General features: G+C 37.7%; 2 protein-coding genes across 2 annotated transcripts; one reads left to right on the top strand and one right to left on the bottom strand.

Annotated features, from left to right (window-relative positions):
- Nucleotides 1-2,767: 2,767 nt before the first annotated feature.
- Nucleotides 2,768-10,914, top strand: LOC121428185 (tubulin beta chain-like). Its single transcript, XM_041624788.1, has 3 exons — nt 2,768-3,010; nt 9,058-9,393; nt 9,527-10,914. Exons 1-3 carry the CDS (start codon nt 2,954-2,956, stop codon nt 10,466-10,468), a joined length of 1,335 nt encoding a protein of 444 aa, XP_041480722.1. The 5' UTR covers nt 2,768-2,953; the 3' UTR covers nt 10,469-10,914.
- Nucleotides 10,915-13,029: 2,115 nt separating this feature from the next.
- LOC121428186 (transmembrane protein 26-like) lies at nt 13,030-21,656 on the bottom strand. Its single transcript, XM_041624789.1, has 3 exons — nt 21,350-21,656; nt 14,175-14,307; nt 13,030-13,893 (listed from the first exon to the last, which is right to left on the bottom strand). Exons 1-3 carry the CDS (start codon nt 21,571-21,573, stop codon nt 13,048-13,050), a joined length of 1,203 nt encoding a protein of 400 aa, XP_041480723.1. The 5' UTR covers nt 21,574-21,656; the 3' UTR covers nt 13,030-13,047.
- Nucleotides 21,657-23,483: the final 1,827 nt, after the last annotated feature.

Here is a 23,483-nt window from a genome sequence, read left to right as displayed (position 1 = left end):
GCGCGCGGCAGCGTATTGCTGACGAACACGTGTCGTAGCCTATAAAAAGGCTGCCGCTCGACTATTCAAATCATAACCGCACGATACATCACCTATCAACACCACCGCCATGCCGAAGAAAACTCCTGTGAACCCCACCTTTATATACCAATTCCTATAAACATGATAAACGTTGCCAATACGCCATTATACCGGGTAGCTGTATCAAAGTTATAAACACGTTCAGTAAGTTTTGTGGTCGTCCGGAGCACGTCTTCATACGTCAATATACGTTGGAGTTAAGTTACACATACGTTCAAAGCACGTTACTCATAGGTTAGAAGTAAGTTTTAGGGTACGCTGGACATTATCTCGACGTACATCGACTTATGAGTAACGTACGAGTAACGTGTGTCAACGATCGCGTAACTTGCCTACAACTTATGGCCCGCGTATGCGGGACGTATGAGCCATACGCTGGCATACGTCGAAAAATTTTGTGCTTGCGCAAAATTTTTCGACGACCTCGCCGTATGACGACGTATACCAGCGTGTTTTAGCGTACTCTTAACGTATGCAAAACTTACCCGTAACGTATTCGACGTACGCCAGCGTATTCGCCAAATTCCTCATACGTCGGGCATACGCTGTCTAAAACGCCAAGGTGTGACAGCGTCTTTAGCACCACAATTGCTGTGATAAGAGATGCAATGTGAAACGAAACAGTGCTAAGGAAAAGTTGAGCTAACAAGCATTAGCCAATCACAGAAGTCGATATTGCACGTTAATCGCGCTCTGTATGGTAAAATCATCAATATTCACGAGCTGTGTGATAGTCCGGGGCTAAGGCATTAATCCCGGCCATGCAAATAGTATGTGGTCAAGAAAGACAGTGTGAATAGAATAAAAAGATAGTATGTGGTTAAGGATAGTATGGGGTTAATGATTATGCAGTGTGGAAAGCATAATATTTTCATGGGAAATAAACTGCTAGGGTGAAAGTGATTGCAAGAGGCTTGAAAGTGGAGGCATTATAAACTGTATATCTTGCCGTATACATTCGTAATTCCGAACCTTCGTTATTCCGAAGGTTCGTTAATCTGAAAACGAAAAAAGATTCATTGTTCCGAAGGTTCGTTTATCCGTTGTTTATTTCGTTTTCGGACTAACGAACCTTCGGAATTACGACTCTCATTTCTTTTTCGGATTAACGATCCTTCGGAATTACGCCACAAATGTTCGGATTAACGATCCCTTTTTCGTTTTCGGATTAACGAACATCGAGGTATAGGCAATTTACGTGTTTCGGAATTACGAATCTTCGGAATAAAGAACCTTCGGAATTACGAACTTTCAGAAACTCGAAGTGTAACCATATCTTGCACATGAAGGGCTTTTTGATATACATGTATATAAATTTTGCTCACATCGCGCTTTTCCCGTGAAGAGTGTATTACCATTCATTCAAATTACATTCGGGAGATGTCTAATGTAGCAGTTCTTACACTGGACTGTCATGACTGTTTCAACTATACCAGGCAATGATTCTAATGCCAGAGCAACCTCATGCTCGTTATTATGTATATGAGCTATTAATGTGGATCCTTGTTATTTGAATGAACATTCTCATCTTAAATCCATGACCGCTCATATATATATATATACAGCTAGTCATTTGTACAAGTCATTTTAGTCGTTTTAGCTAAAATAAATGACCTTGTTGGTACCCCCATTAGATGGTGGCGCAAAGATGGGGGTGGGGCTTGGGGGGCTAGTCACCACCCCAAAAATAACGACCGTGAAGGAAAAAGAGGTGAAATATGATATCATTTTCTGAATATTATGTCAAAATATATCACAAAATCGGATTTTTCCGCAAATGCATCAAACGCGATTCTCTAATGCGCATGCGCTTTTGATTATAAGTTGACGAACAGGTTACGTTTTAGTTTTGAAGATAAAAAAGCAACGTGTCAGTGCCAGCTTAATATTAAAAGATACCAGCTGAGGACTATATCTCATCCCTCCCATCTGGCAGGCGGATCATGACACAAGCTACTGGTTTTAGGGAAATCACATTGCCTTCTTTAAACAGATCTGTTATGACGAAATATGCATTCCTTATATGTGTGTTGAAAATGATATTTTGTACAAACATAATAAGAATATGTTTATTTGAATGAAAAAAATGAACGAATGAATTTAAAATATACCCTATACAAGGCTTCTACAAAAACAGTCATTAATTATTTTTTTTAATCCGCCGCAGTAAATAATATTTTCTTATCTGTAAACGCATATTGGAAATCTATTAATCACTGAAATTGTTTAACTTTGAAGAATAGTACATTTCGTTTCTCTGTAAGACCTTTACTGCAATACGGTTAAAAAACATTAAACAGGAATATCTTTATATCCTGATTCTAGTTTGCAATTTATCGTTCAATTCACAGCCATAATAATTATGTATCAGCAACATGAGAAAACAAAATATTTGTGAATCTTTTCATGGATACATTTTCCCCCTTTGTTAACAACAAACCACTGTTCTGCTGGAACAAAAACGTGTCACGCCCCCGAATGAAACTGTTTTTCTATTTTCCATGATTCTTCTTTTTTCTCCGCAAAGGCAGCTTTCTCCTCTCCCACGCCTTATATTACAGTCTCACCAACGAAAGCGACTCCAAACCATCCGACGGCATGCAGTTCGTTATAACGTAACAATCTTTGATCGATCTGTGTCGGATTGCTCAGTGTGACCGGCGCATTAGAGACTACCCTAGATTTCACTGCGTGTATACCATATGGTATTTACACTTAAACAATAACCAGCACAAGTGTTTAATACATGTATTAATAAACCGGGAAGTAGAGTATCATATCGCAATTTAGTTGTGGATGTGGTCTGATCAACACAGCCATTCTTTCTGCTTATCTAGACATCGTTTGGATCCAGGAACTTTGAAGAGTGAAAATGCGTGAGATCGTCCACGTACAAGCAGGCCAGTGCGGCAACCAGATCGGTGCCAAGGTATGGAATTAATTTCTACAACTTCTTATATATTTATCAATAATCTCTCGAAAATCTACAGCAAACAGTATGTATATAAAATAATATTAAACTATATACACACATCACCAGGACACCACGCCGGCACGCCCAATCTATTTGTTTTTCGTTTAATAACTTGTAAGATGGGTCGAAGAAGGCCATTGAATTGAGTAATTTATTATTACAGATGGAAAGCGTACTCGAGGTTTATGGTATTTTGAACTTTATCATCAGGAAAGATAGCTTGGCGAAAAATTGAAAAGGGATTGAACATGAGAACATGGACAAATCAATTTATATTATCAATTAATTACATAGGCTTGTTTAGACGGCAATAATTGCATGGTATCGTATTCCTCTTTTCTTTCTTGGATGTAGCAAACAATACACTAATTCAAGATTATTAAATTTATCTTCGATATACTACCGAACTGATAATCCTTTATAAATTGTGATCCGTTTTAATGGGTCAGCTAGTATAGGCATTCAGCGCTGTACATTATGGAAATATTCTTTACAAACGTCCAAATGACGGCATAAACTCTAAGATTAAGAAACAGAAGACATCAATTTACCTTATAAACAGCACTGAGAAAATTTTGATTTAATTTGATTTTATTGTTTACTTCTGCAATTACATCATTCGTATATAATACATTTTCTATAACATAACAAACATAGTATATTGAGAACTTTTTTTGGCAGAAATCATAACTAAATGTACTGAAATTATCATTGCAACAAAACTGATCTCATACCAAATTAGTTAATATTTACAATTTGCAGGAGAAGGATTGCCATCATAAGCAGATTGCTTGAAAAAAAAGACAACCCCAGGTTAAAACTCATTGATTAATATAATACATTAAAAATAATACATTAATAAAATGATGATGACAATAATATATAGCATTTATGAGGTGCCGATTATATTCAATGGCGCATTGATCATTTATAATCCCGAAGATCTAAACAGTTTGTACGAGAATATGAAATCCTGACAACAGAGGATTTCTACAAACTTTTAGAATGAAAAATGTTGTAAAATAATATATTTTGGACACTCAGGCATTTTATGGGCGTTGCAAGAAAATATTTGCAATCAAATGCAAACTTCTGCTGTTCATCCACAATTGATATAAATGTCATCGATTGTAACTATACCAAATTCATTTTTACTACTATAGTTTCAAGAAGCAGATTATACAAGCAGGTGTGGATTTGTAATTAATTTCCAGACTTGTTTCTGATTTGCGACCTAAATTGGACTGGCAAACGATTGCAACTTCCTTTGCCACGCCCCATTAGATTGGGAACAGCTCAGAAATCCGAATGAGTGATGTGAATTTATAGGCTTTATTTACATTGTTAACAATATTCACTGAACATGGTAAATAAAGTTCCTCAAATTCGACTAAAAGAATATAGATTTCATGCTTAAAATATACATGTAGAAGCAAAATGACTTCTAGGAAAACGATTTCAATGTCTCGTTTTTCGTAAAGTTAACACAAAATAATATTGACGAGTAATTTTGTTATTGCTGGCAGAATTTCAATTAATGTCCGGAAATAGCATTAAGACATACAATATGCACAAGAACCTCTAGTGGAGTTCGGCGGGCTTTCGTGACTGCATTATAATTTTCCCTGGATTTTTTTGGTCTTTTTATTAATAAATACTGTAAGAGATCAGATAGTCTATGATACAAGATCATACTAAATCAGTTAAAAGGGATCTATATCCAGGTAATTTTAATTCAAACTATTACATGGTATACATATATGTTCTCAAAATAGTGGGTGATTAGAAAATGGAACCGAAACATGATCGACCAGACGACCGAGGTACACGCTTTTAAAAGACCGCAATCTCAGGTTTAAGTAAGGTTCCTGAAGAAAAAAAAAACCCAACAAGAACAAGAACAACAACAACATTTCAGACCATTTGATTGATTGGGCACAATAACGTAAATATAACGTATTTCGAATAAAAAGTCTACCATTATGATTATGGGATTGCACCCATTTTGTATAATAATCTTTGGGTTAAAATCATTTACCCTTTGATTAGTTGATAATCAGGTACTGATGGGGCTTATATTGATGGCATGGGACAAGACCGAGGGAGGGGAGGGTAATCTCGGATCAGTCGCATCCCATATGTTTTCTTGTAGCTTTCTTTTGATGGCGAAAATTGGCGTTATTTCACCAAAAACATATCAGGGAAACTGATAAATTAATTCAAACTTCAGACATTATAGTATGTTTTGAGCTCAGTAAGTAAAGGTCCTATAATGATGAATCATTACTATTCATGATTATTTTTGAATAAATAACAATTAGTCATTTTAAACCGCCAAACAGGGACATTAATCCCTTTAAGTTGTATTCTATAAGTCTCATCATTGTCTTTTACGACCTTCAACGTTCGTTAACGAATAAACATTTTTCACATCTGCTGGTTAGATATAGTTCCACGTTGGCTAGTGGGTAGCTTCGCTTCAAGACTAAATCATTATAACGTAGCCATTAATTCTATATAGTATGTTGCATTTCGGAAAGTAGGGATGGACGGGGAGGGGGGGGGGCAGAGAAGTAACGTATCAAGCTCGAGATTTTTAGGGAGCAGACATGGCAGATGAAACAAATTTCTGTATAGTTGCGAGCGAGCGAAGCTATTCAGCCCCCTCCCATCTGTACGCCACTGGGATCGAGGAAACCAAAAAAGACTGGGGAATGGAGAGAGATGGGATGAAATAAATGAGAGATCGAGATTGAGAGAGGAATGGCATGAAAGCAAAAGGGTGGTGATGGGGGGGGGGCGTTTAAGGGAGGAATAATTATGGACGACCGGGGGGGGGGGGCTCTTATGGCTTAAATGAGCAATTTTACGGGCCCAGCGAGGCAGAAAAAGCATAATACCCCCCCCCCGTTTTACTATGTGAATTAACTATCATCATTGCTGGAATCAAATTTGGTATTACGAAATTAACCAGGATAAATATAGGTTTAAACTTCATGATAATCATGGTCGAAAGACTATCCGACATACCGCATGCGTAACGAGCCCGGAGTTTTTTTTTTGTTACAAAAATAATTTTCAAAAGATGACCTCGAAATATGAATTGAGCAGACACGTTGGTGGTGGTTACAATGCAGAATGATTATTAACAATAGTTTGGTGTTGGAGCGGTAAGCCCAATGTTGAAATTTAAAATTCAATGCGACTATTTGTAATATAAACCCCTCAAAAAAAGTTTTGCAACTCAGTTTTGGGGGATGATATCTGTTTGGTTAATGAAGTATAAAAGATAAAACTGGTTTCATTGGAAAGCTGAATTATTCCTCTTTACAATGACATGCCATTTGCTGTGATAATCATGCTTTCTAAAGATATCACTTTTACACATGATGATGGCACATTAAGAAATTTATTGGCACTCAAACTTGCAGTTTGAGTTGCAGAACTCAAACATGAAATGGCAACGAATTTTGCAACATTTCATTTTTTACATTGCTGCATATTTATCATGTCTGTGTGTTTCATGATAACACAAGCATTACAAATGACACATGATTGTAAAGGGGAATAATCATACTTTCCAATGGTACAACTTTTACATATGATGATGGCTCACGAAGAAATTTATTAGCACTCAAACTTGGGTTGCAGAACTTTTTTTGAGGGGTATATAGTTGTAACATTTAAATTAATTATTACTGTCCTACATTCTCAATTCCTTTTCACCTTCCTGTACTCTCCAATCTCCACAAATGTAACCCATTCTCCGTTTCGTGGGTATGCTTCATTCGCGATAAAACTTTCATACATCTCTGAGCCCCGTGTAATAAAGAGTTAAGATCGATCCAATCAATTACAACTAAATCCATTAATATAATAATTTTTGTCGACGGAAAATTTGCACAATCTCCTCAGTAAACATAAAGAATCACATCAAGTCTTTAAGAGAACGATGAGTGTATGAATATACATTATATCTAGAAAATGTTTGGAACAAATTTGCATTTTAGATGTTGACGTTACTGGTCGTCCATAGTCATTGATAGCTGTGGTTGATAAGACCAATCGCAACTGTTTGTATAAAGACGAGGCCCTGAAGTATATTTTAGTTGATTGGACATATTTCTATTAGCAAACCATACAATTTTTGGTGACGTTTTTGCAAAACTTAGGGACTTTTTCTTTCCAGAAATACAACATATTCTTCAATATCATCTATACAGACATCTAGTGCTGCTATTTTTCTTCGTGCCTTTGGATTGTTTCATTAAACATCATGATTTTTTTGCTCGTTTTTGTTAAGTAATAACTGCTATCAACTACTGAAAAAACACATGTTTGATTTCCGTTGTTGGTCGAGAGTAGATCTGTCAGGGAATAATTGACGCTCGGTAGACGATACAAGACCATGAAGGGGGCGCTCTTGAACATGATGGCGTGTTCAACAATAAGTCTCTTCTCTGCAACAGTCTTATCTGACATGACGTCGATTTTCTAACTACGATCATTGTCAATAATTGTCCCCATTCCCGGTTTTTCGATGAAAGGGTTTTGTTTTAGAAATCAGGTCCGGGGGGAGGGGAGTCCAGACAAAATATAAACAGTGTAGTAAAATAACGAGAAATCGTCATTACGGTGTAGCGTTAATTTCGGTGAAAGTTACGTAATCTTCGCACACCGAATTCGCATAGCGGCAGCATGGTCGAGTGATTATTGTAGCCTGTTATTAGTCGTTTCGCGCGTATTTGACACACAAGCTTGCACCGTGCAATGATGCACACAGCACCCACGCTCTTGACCGAAGAGACGACCCAACATGCCCAATGAACTTACACACAAACTAAGGCCTATACCTCGGCTATCTTTCCTTGTATGCACACGTTAATGCACACACCAAACCCCATCTCCCTGGTATACACATGATACATGTAATGATAAGCATGATAAGAGAGGATTGAGATGAATGAGGGAAATTGTTCTCTGACCATCGACGTGATCATTGTGAATGTAGGCCTACAAACATGCACGCTAACTGACCACGGGACCATACAGCCAGTACCAAATTATTCACCGTTTCCCCCTTTTCTGCACTTAACAGTCATAAGCCAAAGGAAAAATAAGGGATATTAATGATTCATGCGATATTGGACAAGTCATGTAAGTTTTATAATTTCATCATGTTCATCTGTTTTGTAATTGACGATCCTGATCCTTGTGTCGGTGAACTGCATCAAGGACTCATCATTTTTAAATAGTTTTTACTGGTTTTTATTGTACATGTCAATCTTATGTTCCCCGTTGCTATCACCTATGAATATTAATACTATAACGAACCTTCAAGTACGACGTTGTGTGCATATTGATCAGTACACTACGAGCTACTACGTGTAGAATGAAAGTTTACATATCGGATACAAAAGTTTACGTGAATGACGGCTGTCATAAATGCCTATCAGTCGTTTTATTCAGCTCGGCAAAACTGATGTACAGGTTCTTTTGGTAATTTATAACAAAATGCCACGGTAAAAAAAAAATCGGCGCGGATAGACCGAATGCTAATAAAGTTGAAAAACAAAGTATCGTACTTTGCAGAAATCCTTTTGTTTTGGGACAAATCACCGGGAAGGGAAAGAAGGGGGAAGAGCTCGTGGAATCGTTCGCTCTCGCTCGTTTCTCATAGGTTTTGCGTGCAAATCTCCGTGAACCGCTGGCAATGTGCAGCGCTCTCGCTGTTATCGATTCACTGTGGTGACCTCATTTTATTACATGTTTGCGTAATGACGATTTCGCGTGATTTTACTACACTGATAAAGATATAAAAATTGACAAAAAACCCCTAAAAAATTGAATTTACGATCCCCCCACCTCAAATTTAGGGAGGACACGTCCCCCCGCTTCCGCCGCCTATGCCCTCCCCCGCATTACTGCCCCTGGTTCCTGTATAGTTATGGAAAATCCCACCAACTCCTTCATTTATCACATTTTCCCCATTTGTTATTTAGTTCTGGGAAGTGATTTCTGATGAACATGGAATCGATCCTACTGGTTCGTACCAAGGCGACTCTGATCTCCAACTCGAGCGGATCAACGTCTACTACAACGAGGCCTCCGGAGGAAAATATGTCCCGAGGGCAGTTCTACTCGACCTCGAGCCAGGCACCATGGACTCAGTCCGGTCAGGTCCCTTTGGTCAGATCTTCAGACCAGATAACTTCGTCTTTGGACAGAGCGGAGCAGGGAACAACTGGGCGAAGGGACATTACACAGAGGGCGCTGAACTGATTGATTCAGTAATGGATGTTGTTCGAAAGGAGTCAGAAGGGTGCGACTGTCTTCAGGTTTGTATATTTGCTTAACGTTATATTAATGCTCTTCGATATACCATTCACCTACGACACGTGCATGATGTTCATATTAATAGATTGTTGTTTATTTACAATTGCAATTGATTTTACACTTCCATGTCCACAGGGGTTCCAATTGACGCATTCCTTGGGAGGCGGGACTGGTTCTGGAATGGGAACCCTCCTAATCACCAAGATCCGTGAGGAATATCCAGACCGGATCATGACCACCTTCAGCGTTGTTCCCTCACCAAAGGTGTCGGACACTGTCGTCGAACCTTACAACGCCACATTGTCCGTCCATCAGCTTGTCGAGAATACCGATGAGACGTTCTGCATCGACAACGAAGCCCTCTACGATATCTGCTTCCGTACACTGAAGCTCACCACACCCACCTATGGCGACTTGAATCATCTTGTCTCTGCAACCATGAGTGGTGTCACCACCTGCCTCAGGTTCCCTGGTCAGTTGAATGCAGATCTGCGTAAGCTAGCGGTCAACATGGTTCCCTTTCCTCGTCTTCATTTCTTCATGCCTGGCTTTGCTCCTCTGACAAGCCGTGGTAGCCAGCAATATCGCGCCCTCTCAGTTCCTGAACTGACCCAACAGATGTTTGATGCCAAGAACATGATGGCCGCCTGTGACCCTCGTCACGGACGCTACCTGACTGTCGCCGCAATCTTCCGTGGTCGTATGTCAATGAAAGAGGTTGACGAACAGATGCTCAATATTCAGAACAAGAACAGCAGTTACTTCGTCGAATGGATCCCCAACAACGTGAAGACTGCTGTCTGTGACATCCCTCCCCGTGGTCTGAAAATGGCTGCCACCTTCATCGGCAACAGCACCGCCATCCAGGAGCTATTCAAACGCATTTGTGAGCAGTTCTCCGCCATGTTCAGACGTAAGGCCTTCCTTCATTGGTACACTGGTGAGGGTATGGACGAGATGGAGTTCACTGAAGCTGAGAGCAACATGAATGACTTGGTGTCCGAGTACCAGCAGTACCAGGACGCCACGGCAGAAGAGGAGGATTTTGATGATGAAGAGGAAGAAGAAGCGCAATAAGGAGCCTTGTCAATCCATGGGATGATACTTCTTTATGTAACTTTTCTGAACAGAATATTGATATCATTATGTCGGGTTTGACAGTTATTCCCAAACCTTTCTTCTGATTACTCCCTTTATTTTCTCTCTGTCTGTCAATGCCTTTCTCTTTCTCTAACTTCTCCTCTCGATCGCTCTCTCTTTCTCCCCCCCCCTCTCAATTCTCTCCTTCATACTCGCCCTTCTTCTACTTCGGTTTCCCGCTGCACTGGTCTTGTGTCCTTTTCTCCTGACTATGCCCGCAAGCACAACACATTTTCTGCACTTAGATAATCTCTCAAAATTCGGATTCTGGTTATCAATTTTCATTGTCGTGAATGAATATTCTTCTTGTCAAGGGATTGCCTAAAATTGTTAGTACGGTGATTCTATCATTCTTGGCTGGCTTGCCCTCTATTTTGGTTCATTTCTAACCCGGGGGGCCACTTACATTGACGAGTGGATACCATGCGCGACCAAAAAAACACGTAAAAAGGATGTCCTTTTCACGATAGGGCACGTTACGTACGTAACGTGATAAGGGTGTCAAAAACACAAAAATAATGAAAAAAGGGTATCTTTTTCGCTAGGAAAATTACGTGTTTAGGGTCGAATTTGCGGGGATGATAAAACAAAATTAAAATGTTTTATAAAGGATGTCCTTTTTGCCCCAACACTACGTGTTTAGAGTCCTATTTGCGCGAGGTGTAGAAGGTGGGGTCGCACTAAACCAAAGTAAGGTAAAGCCGATCGACGACCGAAGGACCAGTAATAATAAAACATTCCTGTACTTGTTTAGGGGTTCATTTCAGGGAATATTTGCCAAGAGTATCGTTTTGTTTCCAATACTTGTTAAGGGTAGGGTTTCACACGCCAATACTTGTTAAGGGGTGCATTTTCAGAATATGGAAATTACGTGTTTAGGGTGCTTTTCGAGACCCCATGGTCGCGCATGGTATCCACTCGTGAATGGAAGTGGCCACCCGTGTTCATTTCTCATTATCCATGTTATCCAACTTCAAAGTTACACCAACAAGCATGACAAGTGTGTCATTGACATTGTATCATTCGCAAAATAGTGAATGTTATCACATCAAATGATGTACCGTAAAACCACTACACTCTTCTTCTTCTTCTTCGCCATGGAAACCTTCAGAAGTAGTAGATCAAATCAATCCAATCATAAAAACAACCGATTACTGTAATTCAAAGTATTGTTATCTTTATTGGCAAAATAAGGAAATCGTTGACAACCGATTGATCTTTATGTATTTGGCACAATAAACATGAAAACCTTGCAAATATGAATGAACTGTGATTGTATTATACTGTCGGACGAAAACTATTAAAAGGTTTGATTTTTGTATTGTAAGAATGGATGGAAGTGCAAACATGGGTAGATGATAGTATGAGAAATGAAGATGATGTAAGAAATGAATAACTGACCTGAGAGGATTAATTAATTGGTAAATGATATAATAACGAAGGGAGGGAAAGGTGGAAAAAGGAAAAGGGAATAGACCGATGAAGTGCAAATAAAAATAAGGAAGGTTAAAAGAAAGAACCAAAATGGAAATATCGAACAAAACTAATGAAATCAAATAAAAGAATACCGAGGAAAGAATGAATTAAAAGTGGAAACGATAGAACTAATGAAATAAATAAATAAAGAAAGAAAGAACGAAAGAAAGAAAGAGAGAGAAAGAAAGAAAGTAGAAAGTAAAAGAATAAAAGACGGTAAATAAGATAGAATGGCTGACATAAATAAGATGAAAACGTACAGAGAGAAATGACTGAGTAAAAGAAAAACAGACAAAAGACATGAAGGAGGAGGAGGAAGGGTTGGCTAATATTCTTGGAAGTTCATAAAAACTGTATCTAAATTGTTGAACAATCCGATAAAAACCATGTGATGGTTTAATCAGGGGTCGCGGAACGGTTTTGAATGTGGGACGGTGGGGGGGGGGGGGTAGGTGACCATGCATAAAATCAAAATGGTTATTTTGTACGTTTTTGTAAGCAGATTTTAGAAGAAAAAAAAGGAGGGGAGGCTGCACCCCTCCAGCCCCTTCCCCGGTTCCGCAGCCCCTGATAATACAATGACGCCTTTTTCAAAGCCTACGGTGCAAACTACATCTTTCGGAATCGAAGTTTAATTTTATAAGTTTCTTTAATAGATGCCGAGTTTGCCGACCTTATTTTCTCTTCACTGTGGACTAATCCGACGGATTTTCCATTAGAATCAAATTGACAAAGATATTGATGAACCATCTCGTTAGGAAAACTTCTGTATCAAAATATCGTGGGAGAAAAGCACGAGCGACAGAGGTTCTAAACATGAAAAGGTTATTCACAGTACTTCCGTTTTATGGATTGTTCAGATCTACACTTTGGACAATACCATTTGAATTAAAATAATAAACACCCCCCACACACAAATGATATGATGATGTGAAATATATATCATTATAGTCTTTTCTCACACCATTATGTTACGAATTAACATGACGTATTATGGGGATTGTGATTGATAAATAATTATAATAAGTATTCTTGTCTAACTATCGATAGTACAAATCTTGAATCGCTTCCCTAAATTGCTCAACATCATATGGGTCATTCATCTCGGTTTCTCCCACTTCAACATGAGTCCGCCGCTCTTCATCTTCTTGAGCCTTTAGAAGGTCCAGTTTCCTCTGGTTGTCTGCGGCTACCTTCTCCTGGTGTACGACGATCAAGCGATAAAGCTGCAACATCAAGACCAACGCATTCTTGCTAGTGAAGAAGAGGCTAAGATGCGTGAAGATCTTATAATGGGAGATGAGGATGAGACGAAGGATTAGGAAGGGTCCATCCTGGAGGCAGAGTGCGACCATCACAGCCCAGATCTCGGATTCAAGACACGCACATCGATTGTAAGGGTAGACCTTGTCCTCATCCTCTGGTCGCACCGGGATTATTCGGTTCTTCCCTGGAGGATTCGGCAAAGGCATAACCTGTCCAAACCGCCCCCATGGCCAGGGTACCCGAGTATGCATCACGACCCTGCGCATCTTGGCAAGTCTGCGCCACTTGTTGACGGCCGTTTCGTCAAGGACCACAGGTTCTTTAGGTTTCACCGGAAGGCAATACTCTGGCGATCCCCTGGTGGATGTTAAGACGAGGGTGAACTGGACAAGGCTCCAGGACCAGAGAGTCAGCACGGCTGTGATCAGTTCTTTGTTGTAGGGAGATTCGTCCGAATTGAAGCTGTCAAAGAACTCGATGATATCCGCAGCAGTGGCGATGTAGACTAATAGCAGTTGGGACAGTTGGTCTCTTGTGATCTCACCCTTCGGGAGCAGCCAACGACCAACAATCAAGACAAACAATAGCAGTTGCTCCAGCGCTAACACCCAAGTTCTTGCCTGAACAAAATTAAAAACAACAAAATCTCGTTACTAGGAGTATATAATTTTTCCAAGCACCCGATAGATTTTATATGATTGTACATGGAAAAGAGGACATATGGACAAAAAGGGCATACGCATGGCCATTCTGGAAAATAGGATGATGTAATGTATATTTAGAATGAACTACAAAGGGAGTGGCAAGCCCCCCCCCCAAAAAAAAAAGTGATAATGCCATTCGATATATCTTCTACCTGTTTGGGGTCGATTCTTGTGTGTGACTAGGGCATTTTTATTACCTTATTGAGGGCGTCGATATATTGTTTATCACGCATCACTACAGGAACTTCCCTTCGTCTCAGCAAGTCAAACTCCAAGATCCAAATGGATGGTACAGAACCAGCAAGGAAAAATAAAACACTTGGGCAGAACCTGTGAAAAGAAAAGTAAATTCTTAAAACAAGTCAGTCAAATCGACTAGACCAGCTTGTCAGCTGGGTGCAACTGATATAATAACTGATTATTACATTTCTGACGTATATTTTAGTCAGAAATAACTCTGTTCGAGTAAAATACGACTAGAAAATAGTCGAATATGACAACAACAAAAAACAGTTGCACCCAGCTGACGCTATTAACTAGGTATTTTTGACCGAGTGTTTACAGAGAAAACTGAATAGTTAAAGATAAATGTGACCATGTTTGACAGCCCCTTGAGGAACTAGCGGATCTTTTTTTTGGCGGGGGGGAGGGGTGCAGACTTCCAAATTTTATTTAAAAAATAAACTCTTTGTTAGATCATTCGCTAGGAAGGTTCAATGTAAAAATATTGATTATAATTATTTTTCTTAATATCTGGGTGGTTTTTCCTTTTTCACGCTAAATCTGTAAAAAAATAATAAATTTGTTATTCATAAAATATCTCTCTTTTTGTTGCTTGTTTTCATTTGCTCTTTCGGACAACTTTGAGACATATCAAGACCAATAAGAGATAAAAAACATAATAGAGAATATTCGTATAAGATTTGATAGGGCTTCGTGTTAATAAAAAGTAATTCATTTTAATCATAAGAGGTGTATGATCTTAAGGGGATTATCCAGGCTGAGAATAATATAATTTAAACAGATAAAAAAAAATCAGACAAACAAAACACTGAAAATTTTATCCAAATCGAACAAAGAATAACAAAGTTATGACATTTTAAAGCTTTGCATTATTCCGGGGAATTAGTTCAAGGCTTGTCTTCATGAATATTCAATGAGCAAATTGACGATGTTATATCCCAACTTGTTCTTTTGTTATTATTATATGCAATTAGGGTTATTCAATTGTTTTCCTTTTCAAACTTAAAACATTAGATTGAAAACTGATTAATTGCATTAGATATTCATTGCTGCAACTTATTTTATTATAAGTAAGACACATCATTCACACATGTATGAAATAATGAAACAATTATGATTTCATGCAATAACATTAGAAAAGGGAAGGTTGGGATGTGACATAATTAGCCCACCTAATGAATATTTATGACGATGTGCATATCACTGTTTTCACAAAATAGTTTTTAACTTTGAAATTCAATAGCTTCGCTATTTGTTATTACATTTTTATGAAAGTATATTCAGCATTTTGCTCTGTGAATTTTCCTCCATTTATTGAGATATAAATGATATTTTCAGCCCGGAGCATCCCTTTAACTTTCCTTTCCTGATACTTACGTCAAAATTAATGTCATTTTGTCAGAGTTGATGACATTCAAATCAGATCATTATCATAAAAACAATGGTGTCTACACGTCTACAATGAAATTGTGCCCACGCTTGATAACACCAGAATATTTAACGCGAAAAATGTTCTATCTCCATGATCTCGGTAACAAGCAGTCCAACAATTCGGTGCCGAATACCATGAATACGGAACATTAGTTTACAAATGTCATTTCGACAATGATTTTGTTCATCAGGTTCATGGGAGCTTTAGACATGTATAACGAGACTCTTATTCAAGGGCACTTCAAGCAACGAAATCCAATTTCCATATTGGAAATTATTCATTGCAATCGATCATCTCGTCGAAAGTACACCCCACCCCATTTCAAGATATAGGTAGCTAAGTGTGAATTGTCACGGAGGAGGACCTGTGCCGTGTAGTGCGTAAAGCCGTAAAGATATTACTATATAACAAGAGACAATAATTAGTGAGAGTCTGTTAGTTATCCCTCTAAAATATTACTTGGTGAAATATCCCCGCAACAGTAACACAGATTTCGAACACTGTGATCCAGTGGAGTAAGGAGCAAAAAGATTCAGGGGTCAGAGTTGAAACTTTGGGATTAAACCTCTCGGGCGTTGCGTGCGAACGAAGCGAAAAAGCAACAAAAAATACATTTGCATTACAAAAGTCTATTTTTGTGAGATACTATTGAAATTAAAAAAAATAACTTTTAATCTTCATCCCTTTCCCTTTCTTTCTTTTTCTCCCTTTTAATTTGGTTGTGAAACTTGGGGGGGGGTGCCCATTTCATAATCAGTACGCAAGTACTTTGATCAGAAAAGGCAAAGCCAACAGCCCAGAAACACGTATAAATGCAATACAACATTTCTAGGTTCATGATTCAACAAAACCTTACATACCCTTCCGCCAATCTGGACAGGCTCAATTGGCTAGAATTAGTTCAGCAAAGGGGGGGGGGGGGGGGGGCAATACTATTCGAACAAAACTAGGGATGAAACGCGATGTAATATTCATCAGGGATTATGTGACCGACAAACCTGATTCGTAAATTAGTCTCAAGGCGAGCGAATCACAATGGATGACGAATCACCTATATTCATTCTTTTTTAAAATAATTTTTCAATTTTGAACCAATATTGTTAGATACTTTCGTGCTAAAAGTGAGAAAAGGAAGCTTAATCAAATTTTAGAGAAAACTTCAGAATTGAGTTAATTACGATAGGCCATTTATTCAGTTGTCAATTTCTATTTCACATTACCGTGTCTCTCTGAGCAATATCTTGAACTATACTTGAACTAACTAATTTATCTTAATAATACTCACTCTCCCTATTCACGCATTTATATATATTGTTCGGCTTGACCGTTTATTATATTGAATTGTTCGGCGCCTGCATTCTTTGGAATTGATATTTGCGCCTAATTAATATTAAGTAGTTAGTACTTGGGAAGAATAAACATGATAGATGCCGAATGAAATTTTGAGAAAAAAAATAAGATAAAACAGGTGAAAACGATGTCTTTCAGAAAAAACCCTAATGAGATATAATAATTGTCATCAGTTCGATTTCATCTAAAAATACAAATCCCCTACACACATACTCACTCACCCACGCATGAACCATTTATTGTATTGCTTTGGCATGAACATGGCACATTCATGGTTCACGAACATAAAACAACTCGCACATCCCATACCCACACTTGGCGCCAGATATACATATACATGTCACGCCAATTGTAGCGTAGTTCAATTTTGCATTGGTTTTACATGTGAAATCGGAATGAGTATATTATCAATATAATTACATGAACTGTGACAAATTGAATAATGAAATCGATCGACTGCTTCAATAATGACAAATAACTGAAAGAAAAGGTCAGTCGGAATATAGTAAAACCCAGGGCCTATATGAAACCAATTCAGAAACGGGCCTATATTAGACACGTTAGAGTTGCCGGGGGAGTTGCCAAATTAAGTTCCTATGATCATGGTATCACTGTTGGTGTATAATGTATATTGACTGGTTTTTAATTATCTCCACGTACTAATCTAGTAATTGTATCTTCAATGTCTCGTTTTGGATTTGGATCAGTACCTGCCTTGATACCTTCTCGATACGACATTTTAATCAGCATCATCAGGGATTCGCTCGTTATCATCTAAAAAAAATAATTTACAAATGACATTAAAATTATTTGCGATGGAGAGAGCGTTCATTGGCTGCCTTAACAACAATATCAACAATGGCGTAATTAGTCAAAGTTTTTGAGGGGCCCAATATGGCGTATGGGGCAAAATTAATGTCTAAAAACTTCGCGGTAAGCGGAACATTCGAGTCAATGAAAATCTTAATTGTGTGGTGCAGTTTAACTCCAGTTTAATTTATACATTTTTTGAAGATTATACAAATAATGTTTCGCCATTTCTTTTCTTTTTTTTCTCCTTTTTTTTTTTGGGGGGGGGTGCGTTATCATCGTCAATCAGATGACCTCCTACTTGGATTGACCTGGTAATAAAATCTTAGGCTATATTTTATTATCTCTTGATTTCAAAGTGCCCTTTGGAAGACTGTTTCATTTATTGGATAATGACTGTCTTAGACCTTTGAATAACTAATCGATATCAACTTTTGATTATCATCCCTAAAAATGCAAATAAACTGTCTTTGGTCTGTTGGCGAGCAAATATTGGTTCAATAATTACCAATTTAATTCAAATGATTCGGGTCACATGTCTGACGGGAAACTAGGGAGAAGAAATGACAGGATACATTATTAGTCGCTATGATCGCCATAATTGAGTTTGCCCTTTGATTGAAGTATACTTTATTTTTTTTCTTCTCAAAATCATGATCATAATAATGATAGTGATAAAGTTGTCAACAATGATGATGTTGTTGTTGATGATGATGATGATGATAATGATGATGATTACCACGACGATGATGATGATTATGATGATGAAGAGGACGATGATGATGTTTATGATGGTAATTGTGGTGAAAATGGTGGTGGTGGTGGTGATGATGATGATGACGGCGACGATGATGATGATTACAATGCTAGTCATGAATCATTGTGATGATGATGGTAAAATTGGTGATTATGCTGCCAGTGGTGGTGACGGTGGTGATTTTGTCAAACTGGTGATGATGAAGATGATGATAATGATGATGATGATGGTGGTGGTGGTGGTGCTGGTTGTGGTGGTGATAATGTTATTTATGATGTTGATGGTGATGATGATGTTGATAATGATGATGATGATGATAATGATGATGATGGTGATAATGATGATGATTATGGTGTTGTAGGTGTCAATGATGATGATGATGATGATGATGACCATATTATCATCATCATCATCATCATCATGGTATAGTAAGGGTGCCGTTTTATGATGCTCTGTGCGAAGATTATGGTGGACGGCGGGCTAAGTATGCTTTTTTGTGTGTGTTGACGAAGATGACGGTGATTATGATCACGAGTATGATATGATGATGAAGATGTATTGATTCGAGCGTGTTGTGTCACATTCATCAAATGGTCATGATGGTAATTCACTTTTTTTCTATTTATAAGATTTAGTCCACAAAATTTCATTTTGATAAATTATACCAAATTATGAGGAAACTATTATCCATGTGTAAAATTCCCTTTCTAATCTGACTTTCTCTGCTTTGCACACCGTATTTCTTACCCATGTGTAAAATTCACTTTCTAATCTGACTTTCTCTTCTTTGCTCACCGTATTTCTGAAAATAATTTATATTTTATGATGAATCCGAGGGGTATTCTTGTGAGAACAGAGTGTTTAGCAACTGCATGCACCAACTTTACATCCGTGAGAAAACTTGGCAACTAGGATAGGCAAGTTCGTTCTACACTCATTCACGAGAGTAATTTCAGCCAATGAATTTTTGGGACGCTTCCATAAAAAATAATTACAATCCAAGAAAAAAAGGCGATCGGAAGCTGCCTAATGCTATGTCTATGTAACGGGTCAATGAAAACCCGGACGAATTAATTTAATCAAAGCTGACGGTGACAGATGATAACACACAGGAGGATATAGCAAGAAAAAATATAATACTTAGATGACGTAAAGCAGAATAAAATGAAGGAATCCTCTATCCAGCTGTCGATTAACAATCATAATCCTACAACAAGCTTTGCATTAAAATTAATTTCGAAATAACACAATAACACATTTCAATAATCGGATAATAATCATTAGAAATGTTTTCAAAACACTTTTGAAGCACCAGTTCTTATGTTTATTTATTTCAGACTCACTCGTTTTGCTTTTAAAATTCTCTTCCTTCGATAAACCAACTGGTAGCTAGAATTCTATTCGAGATCTTACAAGCCTGGCTTAGGACGGATAACTATCTCTCTGTACATGATTTATATCATTCATTAATCATTACAATGTGTTCAGCAATCGTACTAATAATGCTAATGTATGTAGGTATAATGATGATTGTAGTAAGTAATCTCTAGCAAGAAAAATATCGTTAAATTGATTGCAATCTGACATCAATCTTCACTCATCTATCAATATTTGTCCATCCCCCTTCTCTCTCCATCTATATATCCATCTATCTGTCTTCTTGTCCCTCCATTCATCCCCGATCCATCTCCTCCCCCAACTCTATATCCCTCTATCTATCTTGATATATCCCCATATCTGTACATGTAAATGTACATGGATTTCAAACTTATGTACAAATCTACTGGTACATAAATCATAAACTAACTACCTATATCTTATACCTCTCCCTCTATTTTTCTATCTCCCTTTCTTTATCTGAGGACATATTCAATCCATTTATTTCATTCGTTCATTAATAATTAATTCATTCATTCATTCATTTGATCAGTCCATTGATTAAAGTGACACTTTAATTTCCATTAGTTGAAGCAGCAGCCCATTAACCTCACCGTTGAGACAGTACATGCATATTGTGTTTCAATTTCTCGATCGTTCAATCATAAATCGAAATGAGGTTCGAACCTCTGAATTTCATGCACCTAGCTGTCCCAGTGTAACCAACACCTGTATTCCTAGTACCAGAAAAATGTGATGTATCAGCCTTTAAAATCTAGTCATTCGTGTTTATTCTCCCATGGCCACAATCACAATTACAATCATTACTCTAATTTTGTTGAGAGGTAGTCTAGTGGTAGTGGTAAATTGGTCTGATTGCTTAGAAAGCATTAATGCTCGTTATAATAATTAGCCAGAGGACCGACAGCTTAAGGTCATCTACGAGGGACCTGGTAATGAGGGTAAATCATAAGGTGAATCTAGGATTCGAACCCTGGTCACGCGTCCGGATTATCACCGCTCTCTACCGACGTAGCAAATGGTCGAGACAATTATATTTACAGTATGGTATTTGCAGCATGGAACAAAAAATAGGCCTAAATATTCTATTCAAGGTTGTTGTGATTAAGAGGGAAATTCGTAGGCTAAATCGAATTTTAAGTCGCTGATATTTCTATATAATATTTGGTATGTGAACTTTTTAAAAGATAAGGCCTGGATGACAGAGACATCAAGATCAGTTACATCGAAATGACGTTTTGGTGCCAATTAAATTACAAATAAAAAACATAATTATCGTTTAACATTATCTATATATTATTTTTATTTTGAAAAAGTTGATGTAGTACAAAACAAATCAGATAATGTAGGATGATTGAAATTAGTTAAGCAAATCAACTCACCACTTCCACTCTTCTCCTTTGTTCTTCGCGATGGTGAAGATGGTCTCGAGAAGGAGCCCGATGATGGTCAGGGCAAGGAGCCATAATCGACGGTCGTTTTCCACGATGACCGCCCGGGAAACGGACGTCAGATTGTGGACGACGAACAGGACACGGGTGACCAGAGCGAGGAAGACTTTGGTTCCCGAGCATGAGAAGTAGTCCTTGCAACATTTGGGAGCCATGCTAAATGAGATGGTTTTGGGGTTGGCTTGGGAGAGCGAAGTGTGGATGAGAATATGATGAGCGAGAGTATTATCGAGAGTAAAGACCGAGAGCAACTTGTGATTGGAAGCGTTGGTGGCTATATATATCCAGGGCCTTGGGAACGATTTTTTTCAGTGGTGTGCTGAAATCTCTCCTCAAATATGGGGGGGGGGGTACAATTCATTTTTCTATTATTCTCCTATATACACACAAATATATGTTTTTTAGCAATGTTTGTGGTCATGAACAAGATTCAATTCAATTCAATTCATTTATTTATTCAACCATCAAAAGGATAAAAACAGTACAATATACAGTATCAACAAAGTATCAGAAAAACAAACAAACAAATAAATAGATGGTTCGGAGACCCCAGAGAAGCAATGCTTATGAAAGGCCTGGGTCACCACGCAATACATTAATACATTACAAATGACAAAATTAAGATACTTATGTAACAAATAATTACTGCGAGCGCGATCAGCGCGAGCAGGTATTTTTTAATATACGTTCTTGCCTGATCGATAAGCATGATAAGGAGTCTGTTGTAAGGACCGTTTGCAGTTACCCATGAAGACGATACATACAATTAGAAAATGCGAGCGCGAAGCGCGAGAGGAAACAAAATTAATAAAAAGTGACATTCTATTCATATTTTTGTAAATAAGGAAAATGATGGGTAATTCGGTGTCTTCCTACATTAATAATGTGAGCGCGAAGCGTTAGCAAAAAAATCTATATCCTGATCTGAAATTTTTATAATTAAGCACGTTTAAAGGGGTACTCCAAACTGAATGTAAAATGGTTTAAACAGGTAAAGAAAAATTTGAAGAAAAACGAAAAACAATAAATATATGATCAAATTCGGACAAGGAATATCAAAGTTGTTGCTTCAGCACCCCCGTACCCCCGCTTCCCAGTGCCATGCACACAAGCGCACACATACATACACAACCAAACAAAGGGGGAAAAGAACACAGGAAAACCCCACAGTTACGTAAATATTATGATCAAATATTGGTTACAAAAACAGTCGCATGTAAAAGAAATGATATATTTTTTCGACTTCGATTTGTTATATTCATTAGTCAACCAAACATTATGTTGATAAAAAATAAAATACAACAGAATACATTAGTTAACATAACAAATGAAATTGCAAAAAATGAAGCTTCACATGCATTAACAATCCGAAAAAGTACATAATGAACATACAAAGGTGCAGAGATTTAAGCCTAGAGCTTGATTGGTTGAGCCACCTTTAAACGTACTTTGTATCACTAAAAAAAAATCAAACCATTATTTCTACTGTCGACGTCATCAATTAATAATGAAGGGACATTTTTTAATGTCTAATGAAAAAAATAAAACTTGAAATCAAGAAAATATCTAAAATGATGATAATATTGATAAAAGGAATAAGTTACTCCCATGGAAATAAACCTCATTTGTATTGATTTGACTAGAAAAATCTAATTTGAACATGTTGAACGGAGGAATTAGGGGCCGCAGGACGGTTTTGAAAGTGTCGGGGGGGGGGGGGGGCTGACCATGCAAAAATCACAATCTGATGATATTTTTTTTACGTTCTTGTATACGGTTTTGGAAAAAAGGGGAAGGTCTAAAGCTAACCCAGCCCCACCCCCCCGTTCCCGCGGCTACTGTGAATATCCAACGATTTTTACTAGTTCAATGAGAAATGATTAATTCAACAATATATAGAAATGACGACCAAGCGACTAGTTAAATGGAATGACTGTAAAAATAATATCTAAATAGAAATTATGGCCTATTAATCACAGTATCATGGTCGGTAAACCAAAGAATTATTAATAAAGTCCACCTACATTGAGTTGATTAAAATGAAAAGAATCAACAAAAAATCAAA

This window comes from Lytechinus variegatus, chromosome 14, assembly GCF_018143015.1.
Source record: "Lytechinus variegatus isolate NC3 chromosome 14, Lvar_3.0, whole genome shotgun sequence".
Taxonomy (NCBI): domain Eukaryota; kingdom Metazoa; phylum Echinodermata; class Echinoidea; order Temnopleuroida; family Toxopneustidae; genus Lytechinus; species Lytechinus variegatus.
Note: the sequence above shows the minus strand (reverse complement) of the source record. Positions and strands in the feature narration are given on the sequence as shown.